The 20,473-nt window shown below is 41.6% G+C and overlaps 1 protein-coding gene across 1 annotated transcript; it reads left to right on the top strand.

Annotated features, from left to right (window-relative positions):
* Positions 485–7,985, top strand: HMGN1 (high mobility group nucleosome binding domain 1). The gene is made up of 6 exons (XM_018051535.1): positions 485–810; positions 1,141–1,173; positions 1,259–1,288; positions 1,371–1,421; positions 4,398–4,526; positions 7,116–7,985. The coding sequence occupies exons 1-6, from the start codon at positions 796–798 to the stop codon at positions 7,161–7,163; spliced, it is 306 nt and encodes a 101-aa protein (XP_017907024.1). The 5' UTR covers positions 485–795; the 3' UTR covers positions 7,164–7,985.

Below are 20,473 nucleotides of genomic sequence, written 5' to 3'. Positions count from 1 at the left end.
AAAGATCCGCGCCTGCGCAGTGGCGCTCCGCGCGGACTTTCCTTCCCACGACCTTCCATCCAGCGCCTGCGCGTTAAGACCTGCTCTCCGCAGGCCAGCAAGACTGTAAACCTAGTAGATAGCTTTTCTTACGGACTGAGGTGGGGAAAATTGGTTCGTAGTTAAACCCGTTGACTCTCCCTTCCCATTCTGTGACCTATAAACCTTCCGACCCAACTGCCCCTACAGAGAAGGTACTCTAACCTCGGGGCTTCCCTCGTGCTGGCTGGCGACCAGGTAGCCCGGAGGGTTGTGGGTGGGCAAACCCGGAGACCACGTGGCGGGCGTCCGCCAATCAGCGCGCAGACCGCACTTTGCGGCTCGGCTTCAAACAAACTACCGTGAGGCGAGAGCGGCCTGTGGGGCCCCGCCCCCTCGCCTGGGTCTGGGGCCCCGCGAGATGGTGGGCGGGTGGGGGCGCCGAGAGCGGGGGCGGGGCGCAGTGGTCGAGTGACGGCCGGCCTCACCTATTCGGGGTGCGGGCCGCAGAGCGGTGGACCCCGCAGCCAATGGGCGGGGGCGAGGGCGAGGGGCGGCCCGGCCGGCGGGGAGGGGGAGCCCGCGGCCGGGGGACGCGGGGGGAGGAGGGGGCGGGCTCCCAATCCGGTTCCATCCGGTTCTCCCACCACCCCCGCCGCGGGTCCCAGCAGCTCGGGCGGCGGGAGGAGCGGCTGCGGTCAGGCTACTCAGCTTCGCGAAGGCTCTCGGCGCGCCGCGGCCTTCAGGCACACGGCTCTCGCCCGCCCCGTCGCCACGATGCCCAAGAGGAAGGTGAGTAGTGGCCTCGTCCCGCACACGCCCACTCCGCCGCCCGGCCGTGCCCAGAGCCCCGTGAGGCCCAAGCCCCCCGCTTCCTCTGCGTCGCGGGGCCGGGGAAGCGGCCGGACTTGCGGCGGGCGGGAGGGCCAGCGCACGGCGGCCTCGGTGCCGCGTTCTGGAACGTTCGGCAGCCCGAGGAGCCGGGTGCGAGATTCGAACGCGGCGGCGGGAATCCGCTGACGTCACGCGGCCGGGCATTGTTCTCGCGCGCAGACGGGCCCGGGGCGCGCGGGCACTTTTGTTCACGGGCTGTGCCCACTCGCCCTGTTTTTTCTCCCGCAGGTCAGCTCCGCCGAGGGGGCGGCGAAGGAGGAGGTAAGACCACGTTCCGCTCCCGGGGGTGGGCTAGGTTTGCTCCGCACCGCGCATTCCTTGCTCATTTTCCTTTTTTCTCCCAAAGCCCAAGAGGAGATCGGCGAGGTTGTCAGCTGTAAGTAAAGCGAGCCCCCTAACCTTTCTTTTCCGTGGGTTCGAACCTAGGGAAGAAGCTCAGTGTTACCTTTGTCTTTCAGAAACCGGCTCCTGCGAAAGTGGAAACGAAGCCAAAAAAGGCGGCGGGAAAGGTAGGTTTCAGACTCAGCCTTTAGAGATCATGGTGTCTTTGAATTGTTGCAGGTCTCTAACGGTTACTGCTGGCAACGGAGGTCTTAACTTTGAGACTGCAAATCAACCACAGTTTAGTGTCACAGTCTGCTGAAAAGTGGTCGGAGGGTTATTTTATTTACCACTTTAGTTTTATGTTATAATAACTTCAGTAAACAGTGCCTTTTTTCAGTTCAGTGGCTCAGTGGCGTCCGACTCTTTGCGACCCCATGGACTGCAGCATGCCAGGCTTCCCTGTCCATCACTAGCTGCCTTTTTTAGTATGAGTAAAATTCAGTGAATGTAGTCACCATTCTGGCTGATGGGAGTATAACGTATCACATTAGTGCTGCTCCAGAATTTGGGAAATTTAAGACGACTGAAAATATTGAAAAATAACTTTCACTCACCAGGGTAATAAATTCTTTGTGTTGTGTATGTTATGGTTAATGGTTTCCTTTTGGTGGTTCTCTGTTGCATGCTTGGCCTTCCTATTCTGAGTATTAGAAAAGCTAGGACTGAAGCCAGGAGATGTGGACTGTTTTAAGTTTTTGCTTGTGAGATTCGCAAAGCAATGTAGGGGATTATATCTTATGTGCAGGGGGAGATCAAAAATTATGTTCTCTGAGAACATTCCTCTTCTAAGATTATTTTGTATAGTTTACGTGAAAGTTCTCTAAATTGTTTTATCCTGACATTCTTTGAGATGATCGTAAATAATGTTGCGCTGAAATAGATTCCTGATTGCTTTATTCACACGGAGGGTGACTGGGTAGTTGTTGGATATTTGTATTTTGAAAATCTAAGTTGGAACAGCAAAATAACGTGTACATCATTTGTGACTCTTTGGATCTAGCATTGATACCACCCTCTAAAGCTCTTCTTTGTTCTTCAGGGGAAATTCGTGGTGTGATTAATTTCTGTTAACTCAAAACTTAGGTGAAAGTTTGCTATTAGAAGCCTCTTCTCCCCTCAGTCTTCATTGTTATCTCCTCTTTCCTAAGAGTATAGGTGAAAGCTAAATACTGAATAATACCAAAAAATTTTCCTTTGTCTTTAAACATTGTACAGAGCTGAGTGTAGAAATTACAGCGTTTTTCCAGTAGAAAGTTGTTTTGTGATCTTTTTAAAGTGGATTTAAAGAAGGTATAGGTGTAGTAGGCCAACTTGGAATTTCTCAGACCTGAAAATGAATTCCATACGAAAAATCAGTAAAGGGATACTTCATGAATGCAGGGAAAATAGTAGATCTTGTTGGAAAATATGCACTTGTAAAGTATACTATTACTACTCTTCTTTTATTATTTACTTTTTCAATAAACCAATTGGCTAAAATGCTATGCCTGTTTTCTCTTACATCTTTTTTATTTACCTGTCTCTGTTTTGATCTGTCCTAAAAGTTTGGGGTTTTATTTATTTATTTATTTATTTTTAATGAAAACAGTTCAGGGACTTCCCCAGTGGTAAGTTTGTTAAGACTCTTGAGTTCCCCATGCAGGGGACCCCAGATCGATCCCTGGTCAAGGAACTGAAATTCCACACGGTGCAGTCTGGCCAAAAAGAAAAAAGTCAAATTTTACTATCAGTTGCATTTGGGGCCATCGGGTGTAATTAACGTTTTTCTTCTTCCCTTTCAGAGGCCAACAGGTAAGTTTTCGCATGTTCCTTGAGAAACAAACCTGTCCGCTCAGTTTCCAAAAGGAAAAGTGATGGGAAAAGGGAGTTTTTTTTTCTCTTTAATTTTAATAATACTGGTCTTCATGATTGATCCACTTTAAAGCCTTAAACAGAAGGTAAAGCTTTTGGTGTATTGATTACCATGCCACAGACATGTAGATTTATTTTGTTTCATCTTGATTTCCAGCTGTTAGTAGTTAAAAGTGATATTTCAGTCTAGGCTGTTATCCATTTAAGGTTTTATATTTTTATGTTGCTCTGATAGCAGTTATGAAATTAATGAGAAATCTAAAGCAATCAGATTGTTAAAGAATTATTTTTAAATGCAGAAAGTATTGTGACACTTCATGGTGTGTCTGTATGTAGCAGTGTTGCCCCAAATATGCTTGTTATTAGATAATTTATTGTTTATTCTAAAGATACTCAGTTGCTAGTGGTTGACTTGCTGTCTTGTATGGAATGCCACTGTTGGCACAGAATCCATTCCTCTGATCCCCTGCTCCCTTAGCATTAAAGTTGTAAGGTCTTCTGTATCTTTGTGGCTATTTAATGCAAATATTGGTCAGTATTATGCAACTCACTGGTGACTTTACTTAATTTGGCTGTTAGAACTATTCTCTACTTACAGGAAATAAATATTTGTTAGATTTCTCCTTCCCCACTGGTGGATAGTATCCAGAAATACTGTTGTATATTATTTTAAAGTGGCATAACCTTTGAAAGTCTTTTATCATCATATACCTGTGCGTTTTCAGATACTTCATACACCTGAATGAAATTATCAACTCGATCTTTTTAGCTGTTGATTATATATCAAGGGACTAACTGTAGCAGGATAGTCAGTCTGACCTTACAACATGGTGCTTTTCTCAGGTGAATCCTCGGGACAGTGGTTATTTGACAGTTTGATTGTTGTTCCCACTTAAAAGAAGTTTGGGGGTGGGTAGGGTTACAAGGGCTGGGAGAGAGACCTCCAAAAATTCTTCAGTTTGTCTGTTCTCTCCTGTGGAACTTCAGAGAACAGTGGAGAAGGGGATTTGCTAAGGCTTTAGATGTAATTATCTTGAGTCTGGTGAGGCTTGATATACAGGTGCTGTTAGGACCTCAGCATGATTTGTGGTCCTGTTTGCTGGGAGCTGACCTTGAAGTGTGTTCTGTAACTCAAGACTGATAAGCAGCAGCACTAACATTGCAGCTATGGTGGGGACAACTCCTAGCAAGTCAGAAAATGTTGCTAAGTGCAGAGGTGATACTTAAATATACTCTTACTCTTATCACAGGATAAATCTTCAGACAAAAAAGTGCAAACAAAAGGGAAGAGAGGAGCAAAGGGAAAACAGGCGGAAGTGGCTAACCAGGAGACTAAAGAAGACTTACCTGCAGAAAATGGAGAGACTAAAAACGAGGAGGTCAGGAGTGTGTGTGTGATTAATTTTGACTCTGAACAGAGGATAATGCAGCAGATAAGACCATCTTTATATTGAACGAAGTTTGTATTCTGCTTCAAGTGGGCAGAATATTTTTTATCAACTTAGATAATATTTTAAATTTTACCTATAAATGGGTTTTTTTTTACTGTAAACAAGAAATCGTACACAGAACTTTACATTCAGATTCACCATTTTTATTGTATATATGTTTATTAATTGCTAGTGAGATTTTTTTAAGATTTCTTTTCAGTTCAGTTCAGTCGCTCAGTCGTGTGCAACTCTTTGCAACCCCATGAATCGCAGCACGCCAGGCCTCCCTGTCCATCACCGTCTCCCGGAGTTCACTCAGACTCAAGTCCATTGAGTCCGTGACGCCATCCAGCCATCTCATGCTGGGTCGTCCCCTTCTGCCCTCAATCTCTCCCAGCATCAGAGTCTTTTCCAATGAGTCAATTCTTCGCATGAGGTGGCCAAAGTACTGGAGTTTCAGCTTTAGCATCATTCCTTCCAAAGAAATCCCAGGGCTGATCTCCTTCAGAATGGACTGGTTGGATCTCCTTCCAGTCCAAGGGACCCTCAAGAGTCTTCTCCAACACCACAGTTCAAAAACATCAATTCTTTGGCACTCAGCCTTCTTCACAGTCCAACTCTTACATCCACATGTGACCACAGGAAAAACCATAGCCTTGACTAGACGGACCTTAGTCGGCAGAGTAATGTCTCTGCTTTTGAATATGCTATCTAGGTTGGTCATAACTTTTCTTCCAAGGAGTAAGCATCTTTTAATTTCATGGCTGCAGTCACCATCTGCAGTGATTTTGGAGCCCGGAAAAATAAAGTCTGACTGTTTCCACTGTTTCCCCATCTATTTCCCATGAAGTGATGGGACCAGATGCCATGATCTTCGTTTTCTGAATGTTGAGCTTTAAGCCAACTTTTTCGCTCTCTTTCACTTTCATCAAGAGGCTTTTTAGCTCCTCTTCACTTTCTGCCATAAGGGTGGTGTCATCTGCATATCTGAGGTTATTGATATTTCTCCCGGCAATCTTGATTCCAGCTTGTGTTTTTTCCAGTCCAGCGTTTCTCATGATGTACTCTGCATAGAAGTTAAATAAGCAAGGTGACAGTATACAGCCTTGACGTACTCCTTTTCCTATTGAAGATTTCTTTTACTAAATGATATTTCTTTTTTTTAACATAATGTAGAGATTTTGTTTAAACATTCTGGTCTTTTTTTTAATCCAAATTGCCATCTGTAGATCTGTTAATAATCTTGTTTCTTTTTTAACACAAATTTATTTTTTAATTGAAGGATATCGCTTTACAGAATTTTGTTTTCTGTCAAACCTCAACGTGAATCAACTATAGGTATACATACATTCCCTTTGTTAGTTTCTAATATTCTGGATGTTCCTTTTTAAAAATTTTTAATCCATTCCCTTGATTTTTCACATTTTTCTCACTTTTATGTAATGAAGTTTTTCTTAAAAGTAGCCACTTGTCTAGATTTAGGTAGTAACTTCGATCAATTAAAAGGATTGATGTCCTCAATCTATCCTTTTAAGCTCTGAAAAAAAGGTTTTACCTATAAAAATAAGTGGGTTTCAAGGTTGTGGTAAATAACTAATACAATTATAAGGGGAGAATGTCACCTTCTAATCCCTTTTTATCAAACTATAGTTGATTCTCATTATCTGTGATGGTTGTATTCTATAAGGTTGCTCCAAGTACTGGATAGTTGCACATAGTGGAAATACAGGGTTAGATTGTCGAACACTCATTGCAACATTTCCCTCAACAGATCAAACCATAACGTTAAGTGTGTGTGTGCTTAGTTGCTTCAGTCATGTCCATCTCTTTGCAACCCCATGGACTGTACCCTCCCAGGCTTCTCTGTCCATGGGATTCTCCAGGCAAGAATACTGGAATGGGGTGCCATGTCCTTCTCCAGGGCATCTTCCTGACCCGGGATCAAACCTGAGTCTCTTGCATCTTCTGCCTTGAAGGTGGCTTCTTTACCACTGAGGGACCAGGGAAGCCCCCAGCCTTACGTGTTTTTGAGAAATTATATAGAACGCAGGACCAAGAGAAGCAGCAGTATAACGTGCTTCAGTGATGCTGTCTATTATTGGTTTTCTCCAGATAGTACACCACAACCTTGTTGCACATGGTCTTGGATAACAATAGACTTGTCTAGTCAACATTTTCTCCACCATGAGGACAAAAAAAATTGATACGTGTAGCACTAAATAGACTGTGAAATAGTTGTTTGTTTACAGCGTTAGAGCTGAAACAAGAAGGGTTAGCTGAGACTGCATGTCAGGTGACTCATGGCTTCTACTGCTGTGTATTTGCACAAGACTGGAAATGCCATCAGTATTGATTTTGGGTTTACAAATAACTAGTGAGTTGGTGAATTCACCAGTACAGAATCTGAGGATTGAATGTATTTTTAAGACAATAGTACAATGAAGAAAATTTACATTGTAATAAATGCTAAATATTGGTGACATTATAGCAATGACGCAGGAGTCAAATGTTTGATCACTTTTTTCATTTGATTTGCAGAGCCCAGCCTCTGATGAAGCAGAAGAGAAAGAAGCCAAGTCTGATTAATAACCACACACCGAGTCCTGTCAGTGGTCCCTGTTTCCCTTCTTGTACAATCCAGAGGAATATTTTTATCAACTATTTTGTAAATGCAAGTTTTTTAGTAGCTCTAGAAACATTTTTAAAAAGGAGGGAATCCCACCTCATCCCATTTTTTAAGTGTAAATGCTTTTTTTTAAGAGGTGAAATCATTTGCTGGTTGTTTATTTTTTGGTACAACCAGAAAATAGTGGGATATTGGATACGGGAGGCTTTGATTGTCTTGGGTGTCAGCTTAACATTCCATAGATGGGGGGTAGCTTTTATATCCTATAATACAAAAGCATACTAAATGGCAGTTTGGAGTCAGTTGTGCAGTTAATGTCTTGAACACTTTAAATTACTTCTCTTCCCATATTGTTTTGGTAGAATTATTTCCTACAGAAAACCACTTTTTGATCTTGGCTCTCCTGGTCAGAATTTTGTGCACTATACTATAACATCTTTGGTCGTGGTAGTCCAGTTTTCCTAGTAACTTGGTTAATGTGCTGTGAACGATTGACAGTTTGGGTATGTAGTGTATATGATATTAAATTGTGAATCAGTGGGACTTAAGATGTAACAACATATCAATATTTGAAGATATTGGTACTTGATATCCTGTTAAGGAAAGTTTGCTCCAAATTTTAAGCTGGAAAGTCACTGGAATAACTGTTAAGAATCACAACTACATGATATTTTAGATTTCTGGTACGTATGTGAAGAATTGTGTACAAACTGAAATGTCTGTGTAGTGATCCTCAAAACAACCAATAAAATCTCAGTTATAAAAGAATTTCTTGAAATGGATGTATTAAGTTCTGGTTTAAATTTTATATATATATTTATTTTTGGCTCAGTGACCTTCATTCCCTCTCAGCAGTGAAAGCCTGAAGTGTTCTGACCCTTGGACCACCAGGGAGTTCCCTAGATTTTAAAGAATTGCCACTTTTGTTCTTACAATCTTACTAAAATTTTGAAAGAGTGAAATACTTCCTTTTTTTCTATAATACTTCTATGTGTACCTTGCAGATATTTTTGTGACTAAATTGGCTTATTGGGAAATGAGCGCCTTGTCCTCTGAAGCAAAATAAATGCGTAATTACTTTTCTTATAAAGTAAGCTTTAAATACTGAGTAAGCTGGAACTAGGTGTGTTTGCATATTTTCAAGACTTGTTTTCTTGTGTATTGTTCTGTTTTCCCATCTAAATAGTCTTCAGAGAGAATACTGGACACCTGTGCTGATTTGGTAAATGCAGAAGTGGGGCTAGAGATAGCACTTTGCAAGGGTCAGCACTGAAGAGGGAGAAGCCGTGGAAGAGAGGTTAGAGCTCTCTACACTTGATGTTACGTCACATGTGGATTTGATGAGTAGGATGCAAGAGTGCTTTAGAAACGAGCCCTACAGGGTCATAGAACTGCGAAGGCCATGTGCCATTTGAATGGCCCCATAAGATCAGTGTTCACAGGGAGTGGCAAGATGTGGCATCTTAAAAAGTGAAACTACAGAAAAAAATCCAGAGGACATTGATTTGGGTTGAACTAGTACCGAAAAGAGGGCTTTGGCAACCATTGGAGAATGGGAAAATTCTTGATCCTGATGCCAATAAAACTTGGTTGCTCAATCATGTCTGACTCTGGGACCCCATGGAATGTAGCCCGCCAGACTCCTCTGTCCATGGGGTGTTCAGGCAAAAATACTGGAGTGGATGGCCATTCTTTTCTTCAGACAGTTTATAAATTTCGATAGAATAGGTCAGAGCGTGCATATGCAAATTTAAAGGAGCTGAAACATTTTGCTGTGTGAATGTCTACTTCATGCCGTTTTCGGGTACCACAATTTCTAGCAGCTATTTCTCACAGGTTAGTTCAGTTCAGTTCAGTCTCAGTCGTGTCCAACTCTTTGTGACCCCATGAATCACAGCACACCAGGCCTCCCTGTCCATCACCAACTCCCGGAGTTCTCTCAGACTCAACGTCCATCGAGTCCGTGATGCCATCCAGCCATCTCATCCTCTGTCGTCCCCTTCTGCCCCCAATCCCTCCCAGCATCAGAGTCTTTTCCAATGAGTCAACTCTTCGCATGAGGTGTCCAAAGTCCTGGAGTTTCAGCGTTAGCATCATTCCTTCCAAAGAAATCCCAGGGCTGATCTTCAGAATGCACTGGTTGGATGTCCTTGCAGTCCAAGGGACTCTTCAAGAGTCTTCTCCAACACCGCAGTTCAAAAGCATCAATTCTTTGGCACTCGGGTTAAGGGGTATCTAAAAATCCAATGAGAAAATAGTTTCACCTTGTAACCCATCTGGCAGTGTTTCTTGTACTACTCAACCATCCCACCCCTAAGAATGTGATACGTGTTTACAGTCACAGGTATTTTCTTATTCTGAACTCATTGCTATAATATGTTTAAAGAGACATTAATTTTCTAAAAAAGTGAACTCTTAAGTGGATGTTCCCCTCAGCTGTCAAAACTATTACTTTAAAAAAAAAACCTACATCTTAGGTATGTATACCTATGGCTGATTGGTGTTGATGTTTGACAGAAACCAAATCTGTCAAGCAACTGTCCTTCAATTAAAAAATAGAAAAACCACTTAGAGGCATCTTTTCTGGGATCAGTACTTAGGAAAATTTCATCTCCTACACTTTGAACTAGTTCTGAACAAGAACCGAGTGATAGGAATGGTTGGACATCAGTACAGCAGTCCTAGAAGGACAAGGAAGAGAACTGTTAAGTAATAATGCTGACAAATAGAACCAGGGCTTCCCTGGTGACTCAGCTAGTAGAGAATCCACTTGCAGTGTGGGAGACCTGGGTTCGATCCCTGGTTGGGAAAATCCCAACTGGGGAAGGGAATGGCTACCCACTCCAGTATTCTGGCCTGGAGATTCCACGGGGTCACAAATAGACATGACTGAGTGAGTATCACTTCACTGACAAATCTTACAGTCTCATTTGTTAGCTAGGGAAGTCAGCAAGAGCCCTGTATTTGGGCTTGTCTGAGGTTGGATTTGACCTTCAGATGAGTCCAATTAGAGGATTTAAAGCACAAAGGCTGGTGCGTGATGCAGAGATGCATGATAATCACAGAGGCCACAGAAAAGAGTTGTAGGGGTGTTGAGAAGCATGTGCAAAAGTCTGTGAGGTTGGGAACGGGATTTGGCAGGTGCAGGGAGGAGAAATATGTATGTATGTGTGTCTAATTTGAGTACAAGGGCAATCCATGCTCACTGGGGGGAAAACCGCAGGAAACAGACAAGCTAAAAACACCTGAAATTATAATTCACTCTCTAGGCAACTATTTAAACATGCGTTTTTCTCAGATCCTTTTCTGTGCTTATATGAATTTATAAAATTGGCATCATACATTCTGGTTGTTTTCTTTTTTCGGTTGTGCTAGGTCTTCATTGCTGCGAGCAGGGATTTCTCTAGTTACAGAGAGTAAGGGATACGCTAGCTGTGAAGCTTTGGCTTCTCATTGTGGTGGCTTCTTTTGTTGCGGACCACAGGCTCTAGGGGCACGGGCTTGGTAGTTGTGGCACACCTTATGTGGGACCTTCCCAGACCAAATATCAAACCGCTGTCCCGTGCATTGGCTAAGTGATTCTTCTATCCAGAGTACTACCAGGGAAGTCCTTTTTTTCCATTTTTAGTTTCTGCATTTGGCTGAGCCACACGGCTTACAGATCTTGTTTCCCCAACCAGGAATGGAACTTGGGCCCTGGCAGTGAAAACACAGAGCCCTTATCACTGGACCGCCAGGGACTTCCCTCTACATCCAGTTTTGTAGTCTCTCCCATACTGTGAACTTTTCCCCTAGGTTAATGAGGATTCTTCCATAGCATTTGTAAGCATTACGTAGTATTTTATTTCAAGAACGTAATTTGTCAGACATTTAGATATTTTCCCCATGAAAACAAGCATTGTGAAACTGAAATATGGGTGATTTCTATTAATCTCTACAGATAAATTCTAAGTATATATCTGTCTATTACAATCCAGAGTTGTTCCATCACTTAATTGCAAGGCAGCTGAGGAGTTTCAAAACATTAACCTTCAATAGGTAATAAAGAATCTTAAATAGATGATGGGAAGCAGCTCAGAAAGTAACAAGTTGGTTTTCAGATCATAAATGTTTAGGATTACATTTTTTAAAAAAACTGAAAATCACTTAATCCTAGAAGCTAAAAATAATTGTTTTCAACGTGTTGAATTTTCTTCATATATGTTTGGGGTTTTCTTTAAAATTTTTTTAAATTTATTTTTGGCTGCACTAGGTCTTTGTTGCTGCTCGGGCTCTTCTCTAGCTGTGGCGAGCAGGGGCTGCTGTGGTGCTCGGACCTCCCATTGTGGTGACTTCTCTTGTTGCGGAGCACAGGCTGTAGGGTGCCTGGGCTTCAGTAGTTGCAGCTCCTAGGCTGCAGAGCACAGGCTCAGTAGTTGTGGCCTGTGGGCCTAGTTGCTTCGCGGCACATGAAAATTCTTGGATCAGGATTGAATCCATATCTCTTGAATTGGCAGGCAGATTCTTTGCCACCTAGCCACCAGGGAAGCTCTGGGTTTTTCTTTATTTGTAAAATGTTTTAATATTGGCTTAATAGTTCCTTGTATGGCTGTGCCATAATTTGGCCATTACAGTTTTTTTTAATTAGGGATGGTTTTACTCATACACATACTAAACCCCCGTGTTCCAGTCAACCAGTCCCCAAAGCCATCCAACCATGACCAATCTAGTCCATCCTTATTATTTTGAAGCAAATAAAGATGGATATTTTAAAAATACCTATAAATAGGAAACAAATGAACAGAATGTACAGGAAGTGGATATTTACATAGGCGGTATAAATTTTTCATTTATCTTTGAAGTTTTACATGTTTGGTTGGGGTTACATGCAGATTCAATTCAACAAGAAGCTGCTATTTAAAAAAGAAAAAAAAATCTGGTGTAGTTAGTCCCACCTATAATATCATCAGATGCTGATTCCACTTTGATTTTTTTTAAGGTGTTTGGAAATTTTAGGAGGGTGTAGAAATGAAACATGATTGGTAAGAAATTTGCTGGGGAGATGGGAAACCACAGAGCAGGGAGGCAAGAGATAGTCTGGACAAGGTGGTGCAAATGCAGGTCTGAGTCAAGGGTGGTTACAGCAGCTGCACTACCTTGGTTGCAGAAACCTGTGACCCCACCAGGGAAGGGGAGAAGGACTGGTAATAGGACTTAACTGGAGTGATATTAATGCCTTTTTCAGAAGGTCCAAGGAGTTAAAGCAGTGCTGGCAAAGAGCACGCAATAAAATGGTTGTTCACTATTGGTCAGTCGCTAAGTTGTGTCCTACTTCTTGCCACCCCATGGACTGTTTCCCACCAGGCTCCCCTGTCCATGGGATTTTCCAGGCAAAACTATTGGAGTGAGTTGCCATTTCCTTCTCTAAGGTATCTTCCTGACTCACGGATAGATCCCATGTCTCCTACTTTGGCGGTCCAGTTCACTGCTGAGACCCCAGAGAAGCCTGCCCAGTAAAATATCTGATGTTGTTATTCCTTGGTGATTCTCAGAGCTTACAGTACCTAGATTCTTATTAGATTTATTCCTTTTACACCGATATATGTTTTGGGTATAAAACGTTAGACAATACATTTGATTTAACCAACTTTAAGTTGAGTGCTATAAATGAGAACTGCGGCTCATACGATCTGGCTGTGCTTACTCACTAGAATGCAGCATTGATTAAGTCCAGTAGTGTTCCCTTACATCTTTAACTTACTGTAAAGGCTACCGTTGCATTTTAGGTGTAATTCCTAACTGTAAATTCTGCTAATATTACTTTTTATCTTGGAAAGCAGTTTTTGGGTTTTTTTTGTTTGTTTGTTTTTATGGAAAGCACTTTGTTACTCAGAGAAAATTCAAGTTGAAAAACATATGAAAGCAAATGATACATTCAAGTAACATATGAAAATTTTTGAATATACTGATCTGTTATGCATGATTTATAGAGAGGAAAAGCTGAAAGTCTTGCATGCTTGGATGTGTCTGTATAAGGTGATGGTTGTTTATCAAAATATGCAAGATTAAAATTTCCACCAATGCTGACTTGGACTTTCACATGAAATGTATTTAAAGACAGTCTTAGCTGTTGTAGCATGATTTCTCACTTTCTGCTTCACCTCTTATTTATTTGGCTGCTTTGGGTCTTAGTTGCAGCATGAGGATCTTTCCGTTGTGGCTCCCGGACTCTCAAGTTGTGGCCCATGGGCTTCGCTGCTTCTCAGCAAGTGGGATCTTAGTTCTCCCACAGGGATCAAACCTGAGTTCCCTGGACCATGTGGAAGTCCCCTTGCTTCACTTCTTATTTATCTTTGAAGCCAAAATGAACTAAATATTGAGTGAGATGTGTGTGTGCTCAGTTGCTCAGTTGTGTCTGACTCTGTGACCCCATGGACTGTAGCCTGCCAGGTTCCTCTGTTCATGGAATTCTCCAGGCAAGAATACTGGAACCGGTTGCCATTTCCTACTCCAGGGGATCTTCCCAACCCAGGGATGGAAACTTGGGGCCCTTGGGTTTCCTGCATTGGCAGGTAGATTCTTCACCACTACCATTCAACTAATTTACCTGAGCTAATATGAATAAAATACTTTTCTTTAGATATCCGGATAAACAAAGCCTGGATACTTGACATTAACAAGGAACACACTGCTCTTCTGAACTTTGGAATTCAAAATGGGTCTTGGCCAGCATTAAAAATGGGCATTTTTCTCTATGAAGAAAAATAAAAGACTTGACTGAATAATGTAAAAGATCTGAATAAATGGGGAACACAATGTTCCTACAGAGTCATTATTTAAGGGTGGCATTTCTATCTAAAAATGTGATGCAATTCCAATCAGAATATTGGTAGATTTTCCATTAGGAATTGGAAAGCTGAGTCTAAAGTTCATCTAAAAGATAAAATTGTGAGACTAGCAAAGAATTTTTTTGATAATAAATATAAATAAGAGAAGCCTTGCTCTACCAGATATCACAAGCTCCTATAAAACTACAGTAATAAAAGCAGTATGATTTTGGAGCAGAAATAAAGAAAAAGTCAATGAAACAGAATAGGCCAAAACAGATTTAATACAGGATAAAGACAGCATTTCAAATCAGTCAGGAAGAGACCATTCAGAAAAGATTTTCAGTCCAATTGGCCATTCCTTTAGGAAACTATAAATTAGGTTAGTTTATAGTACAATATGGAGAAGGCAATGGCACCCCACTCCAGTACTCTTGCCTGGAAAATCCCATGGACGGAGGAGCCTGGTAGGCTGCAGTCCATGGGGTCGCCAAGAGTCGGACACGACTGAGCGACTTCACTTTCACTTTTCACTTTCATACATTGGAGAAGGAAATGGCAGCCCACTCCAGTGTTCTTGCTTGGAGAATCCCAGGGCCGGGGGAGCCTGGTGGGCTGCCGTCTATGGGGTCGCACAGAGTCAGACACGACTGAAGTGACTTAGCATAGCATAGCATAGTACATTAAATTAGTAAATTAGATTCTCTACCTTGCACCACATACACATACACACACAGATTCCGATAGATTTAAAATCTAAATATAGAAAAAGTATGAAAGTATAAAATATATGAAATGGAGAAGGCCTGCTTTTCTCTGTAAAGTAGTAAGTCTGAAGCCATAAAGGAAAATGCTAAATATTTGATCTTATGACATTTCAGGCTTTTATATGATTTTTTTTAAAACAAATATCTGAGAAATGTTAGATTGAGAGAAAATATATATATATATATATATGTATAAAACAAAGGATTAAAATCTAAAGCATAGAAAGAATTTCTTTGGTCACTATGAAAAAGAAAAATTTCAATAGAAATAACACCAATATTTAAAGACAATTCACAAAAGAAATACATATTTTAAAAAGTCCTATTTTTCAGTGCCATTCCCCCAAATTGTCCCACCCTCGCCCTCTCCCATAGAGTCCAAAAGACTGTTCTATACATCTGTGTCTCTTTTGCTGTCTCGCATACAGGGTTATCGTTACCATCTTTCTAAATTTCATATATATGCGTTGGTATACTGTATTGGTGTTTTTCTTTCTGGCTTATTTCACTCTGTATAATAGGCTCCAGTTTCATCCACCTCATTAGAACTGATTCAAATGTATTCTTTTTAATGGCTGAGTAATACTCCATTGTATATATGTACCACAGCTTTCTTATTAACATGTATAATATCATATGAGAAATGAATCACCAGTCCAGGTCCGATACAGGATACTTGGGTGCACTGGGATGACCCGGAGGGATGGTATGGGGAGGGAGGTGGGAGGGGGGTTCAGGATGGGCAACACGTGTACGCCTGTGGCAGATTCATGTTGATGTGTGGCAGAACCAATACAATATTGTAAAGTAATTAGCCTCCAATTAAAATGAATAAATTTAAATTTAAAAAAATCATTTTAAATTGTAAAATATGTATAACAATAACATTTACTGTTTCAATTATTTTTAAATTTTTTAAAAATTTATTTTTTAATCACAAGATAATTGTTTTACAGAATTTTGCTGTTTTATGTCAAATATCAACGTAAATCAAACACAGGTATTTCAGTCATTTTTAAGTGTACCATTTTCTGGCATTAAGTGCATTCATTGTTAATACAGCCACCACGACTATCCATCTTGAGAACTTTTTCATCTCCCTCATTAAAACTCTGTACCCATTGAACACTCTATATCCATTAAACACCGTCTCTATGGATTGAATAAATACCTTGTGTAAGTGGTTCACGCAGTGTTTGTCATTTTGTGATGGATTTTTTTCACTTAGCATAATATTTTCAGAGGTCATCCATGTTCTGGCCTATGTCAGAATTGCCTTTTTAAGGCTGAATAATATTCCATTTCCCTAGAGAAGGAAATGGAAACCCACTCCAGTATCCTTGCCTGGAAAATCTCATGGACAGAGGAACCTGGTGGGCTGCAGTCCAGGGTCACAGAGTCAGGCACAACTGAGTGATTCCATTTAGGTATATAACATATTTTTAAAATCCTTTTATGGACACTTGGGTTGCTCCCATCCCTCTGTAAAATATCTGCCACTAAGTGGCAGCTAATAGGCAGTTATGGATTCCAGCATCATCACCAAATTACTAATAAGTTGAAGACATTTCTGAAAGGTTTTGCAGTCTGATCTTGGTGAGACAGCCTTGGCAGGAAGGAGGAACAGTATACCTCATGACAGTTTATCATTAAACAGCAGTGTGCTCTCTGCATTTCAATCCAGACATCTCCAGCTTCTGCTCTGTCACAGTTTCTTTCAGATGAAAGGTTCTGAGAAGACATCTTCAAGTATCCATAGTGTCGATCACTCAGTCATATTGGACTCTTTGTGACCTATGGACTGTAGCCTGCCAGGCTCCTCTGTCCATGGGATTTCCCAGGCAAGAAACCTGGAGTGGGTAGCCATTTTCTTCTCCAGGAGATCTTCCTGACCCAGAGGTTGAACCCAGGTCTCCTACATCACAGGCAGATTCTTTACCATCTGAGCCACCAGGGAATGTCCATAAATTACTATAAAAGACAAATTGGAGCATTCAAGGAGAAGAAGGTCACTCAAATCTACGCCCATCTCTTAGAGTCCTGGGCTCTACCCTCTGTCCTTTACCCTCCTGTCCTTCACCCTTCCCTAAACAGCAAGTGCAAAGGCCCTGAGGTCGACACGAGCTGGGTTTAGCCAAGGAAGTAAAGGCAGGCTTCATCATTGTTAGGAAGAGCAGTAGGGGCTGAGGAGAAATAGGTACATAAGAACCAGATCACAGAAAGAGTTTGGGTCTTAGTCTAAGTGTGATGGGAAAGCTTTATGATCAATGTGCTCCAGTTTTTACTTTTAAAAGCTAATTCTGGCTGTTACACCCATGTAACATTGATGCTTTGATTACAATTGATTTATTCCATATCTTTCTGTCCATGGGGCTTTCCTGGTGGCTCAGATGGTAAATAATCTGCCTGCAAAGAAGGAGACCCGGGTTCAGTCCCTGGGTTGGCAAAAACCCCTGGAGGAGGAAATGACAACCCACTCCAGTATTCTTGAGTGGAGAATTCCATGAACAGAGGAACTTGATAGGCTACAGTCCATGGGGTCACAAAGAGTTGGACATGACTGAGCAACTGACACAATTTCTGTCCATGTACCCATTCCTCCTCCCTCCAACCAAAATTTCATCGTGTTTTTCATTTATTTCACAGTCAGTTGCAGATATCAGCACACTTCCTCCTAATACTTAAGCAGGCACATTATTTAATTAGAGTTCAACATTTGTTTATGGTTCTATTTTTTTATTTTGAGGCTAGATTTTCATCTGCTGAAATGTACAATTCTCAAGTGTACTGTTGATGAGAACCACCTGTGTAACCCAAACTCCTATGAAGATACAGAAAATCATCATCACCCAGAAGTCCCCTCACGGTTTTCCTGTTCCACCCTTTTCCCACCACAGCCTTACCTTATCCACCATATATTAGCCCAGTGCTTTTGAGTTGCGGTGTTGGAGAAGACTCTTGAGGGTCCCCTGGACAACAAGGAGATCAAACCAGTCCATCCTAAAGGAAATCAACTCTGGATATTCATTGGCAGGACTGATGCTGAAGCTGAAGTTCCAATACTTTGGTCACCTGATGCAAACAGTCAACTCATTGGAAAAGACCCTGATACTGGGAAAGATTGAGGACAGGAGGAAAAGGGGAAAACAGGATGAGATGTTTGGATGTCATCACTGACTCAGTGGACATGAGTTTGAGCAAATTCTGGGAGATAGTGAAGGACAGGGAAAACTGGCACGCTGCAGTCCTAGTCAGACATGACTTAGCAACTGAACAGCAATTCTAGAGCTTCATGGAAATGCAACCCTGTGACATGTACTCTTATAACAGGCTGCTTCCACTCAGGGAAATGTTTCTGACATTCATCCATGTTATTGCATGTGTGGATTGTTCATTCCTGCTTTTTAACTGAAGCACAGTTGATTTACTACGTTGTGTTAGTTTCAGGTGTACAGCAAAGTGATTCAGTTATCAACGAATATATAGGATTCCCTGGTGCAGTGATGAAGAACCCGCCTGCCAATGCAGGGGATACGGGTTGGATCCCTGGTCCAGGAAGATCCCACATGTTGAGGTAACTAAGCCTGTGTGCCACGACTACTGAGCCTGGGCTTTAGAACCCTTGCTCTGCAACAAGAGAAGCCACAGCAATGAGAAACCCGTACATGGCAAGTGGAAAGCAGCCTTCATGTTGCAACAAAGACCCACTGCAACCAAAAATAAATATAAATAAATAAATAACAACCCCAAACTTGTATTTTCTTTTCAACTAAATTCCACCCAGAACTGTGTGTACCTTTCTTACAGATAAATCAAGAAATGTGAAAAATTGAACATATTATGTACGTAAAATTCGTGGGAAAAATCTTGGCATAAAGATCATGCCAGATAGCTGTTCAATTTTACTCCTTTTATGAACAACAGCCCTGTGAATGCACTTAATGCCACTGAGTTGTACACTAAAAATGGTTAAGGTGGTAATTCTGTGTTGTGTGTATTTTAACACAATGAAAAACAAAAACCGTCATCTTGCTAATGAATCCCCCCTGGAGTGAGGTGAGGTGACTGAGTAGACGTCTGCTCCAGAAAAGGTTTTGAAAAGCCCAGGATTCTTCCCAGCTCTGATGAGATTCTTGGTTATAGGCAACCTCCGGCCACTCCACCCACCCACGCCGCCCCCCGCATCCCAGTAATCTTCATGGCCGCCTGCATTGTCCATAGTCATAAAACTCCAGAAACAGCCCAGACGTCCATCCACGAGAGAATGGGTTAATAAGTGGCGGTATATCTATCCAACAGCATATTAAACAGTTCCTAAAAATGAATGAATCACCATCACACACAGCAAGGCTGAACCTACGAAGCAATACTGCATGGAGTGAGAGAAAAATCTCCACCAAGTATAGACAGGTTTTCATTGATTTGCTTCCATCCACCCATTCTCTTTCTCTCTCTTTTTTTTTTTTTGGCTATACTGTGCACCATGTTCTTTCTTGGTTCCTTCAACTTAGGCCGCAACTTGTAGCTCCTTCAGTACAATCTTTTCCTTGATCCATGACGTTTGTTTTCTAGAGAGATCCCAGCTGATACAACTACAGATGATATGATCACATTTTTACAAAGCTTGAAACCAAGGAAGCTGAACAGTATGCTATGGAAGGAATCCTATGTACCTGGTAAAACTATTTAGAACTAAAGACCAAAGCAGTGCTGGATAAACTTACAGTTTAGGCCAACAGGTTCCTCTGGGGGCCACACATGGAATAAAATTGGGAGGGTAACTTCAACAACATTGATCTTTTTGTTGTTGTTTAGTTTTTAATCTTTTTTTTTTTTTTTTTGGCTGTACCACATGACTTGCAGGATCTTAGTTTCCTGACCAGGGATGGAACCCAGGTCAAGCCAGTGAAAGTAGAGTCCTAATCATTGAACTGCCAAGGGAGTCCCAACATGTTCTAAATATCTAACTGAAAAGCTCTTTAGTTGGATGATGTGTTCCAGGGAGTTCCTTTTAGTATTGGGCTGGATTCATCACTTAATACATAAATTATTTTACATGAATCAAACTGGAAAGCTAAAATATGGGGCAGGGATAGATCTGGTAAAAGATAAGGAAAAGAGAAACACTCTCACGGGGGACTGAAACAAATGTCATAACACAACATTATGTAATAAGCTATTTGGATAGCCCAGAGGCAGAAAGGAAAAATACCCAAGGACTAATCATAAGTTTATTTGATGTTAGGTTTTAGGAGTTCTCTACATATTCTGCATAGTAATCCCTTATCAAATACATGATTTGCAGATGTTAAAAATTTGGGCCAGTTGTCTTAGTTCATTTGGGCTGCTATAACAAAAGGCTATGGACTGGATGGCTTAGACAACAAAATTATTTGTTCTGGAGGCTGAAAGTCAGATGAAAGTGCTAACAGGTTCGGTGTCTGGTGAGAGTCCAGTTCCTGGTTCACAGACAGCTATCTCTTGGTTGTCTTCTCAGGTGGCAGAAGGGGTATGGGAGCTCTCTGGGGGCTCTTGTGTAAGGACACTATTCCCACTCATAAGGGCTCCACCCTCGTGACCTAAAAGGCCTCTGTGACTCTCAAAGGCCACACCGCCTACGGCCATCACACGGGGGTAGAGTTTCAACATAGGAATGCTGGGCAGGGGGGAAACAAACATTCAGTCTATATTAGTAGA

Source organism: Capra hircus, chromosome 1 (genome assembly GCF_001704415.2).
Source record: "Capra hircus breed San Clemente chromosome 1, ASM170441v1, whole genome shotgun sequence".
NCBI classification, from domain to species: domain Eukaryota; kingdom Metazoa; phylum Chordata; class Mammalia; order Artiodactyla; family Bovidae; genus Capra; species Capra hircus.
Note: the sequence above shows the minus strand (reverse complement) of the source record. Positions and strands in the feature narration are given on the sequence as shown.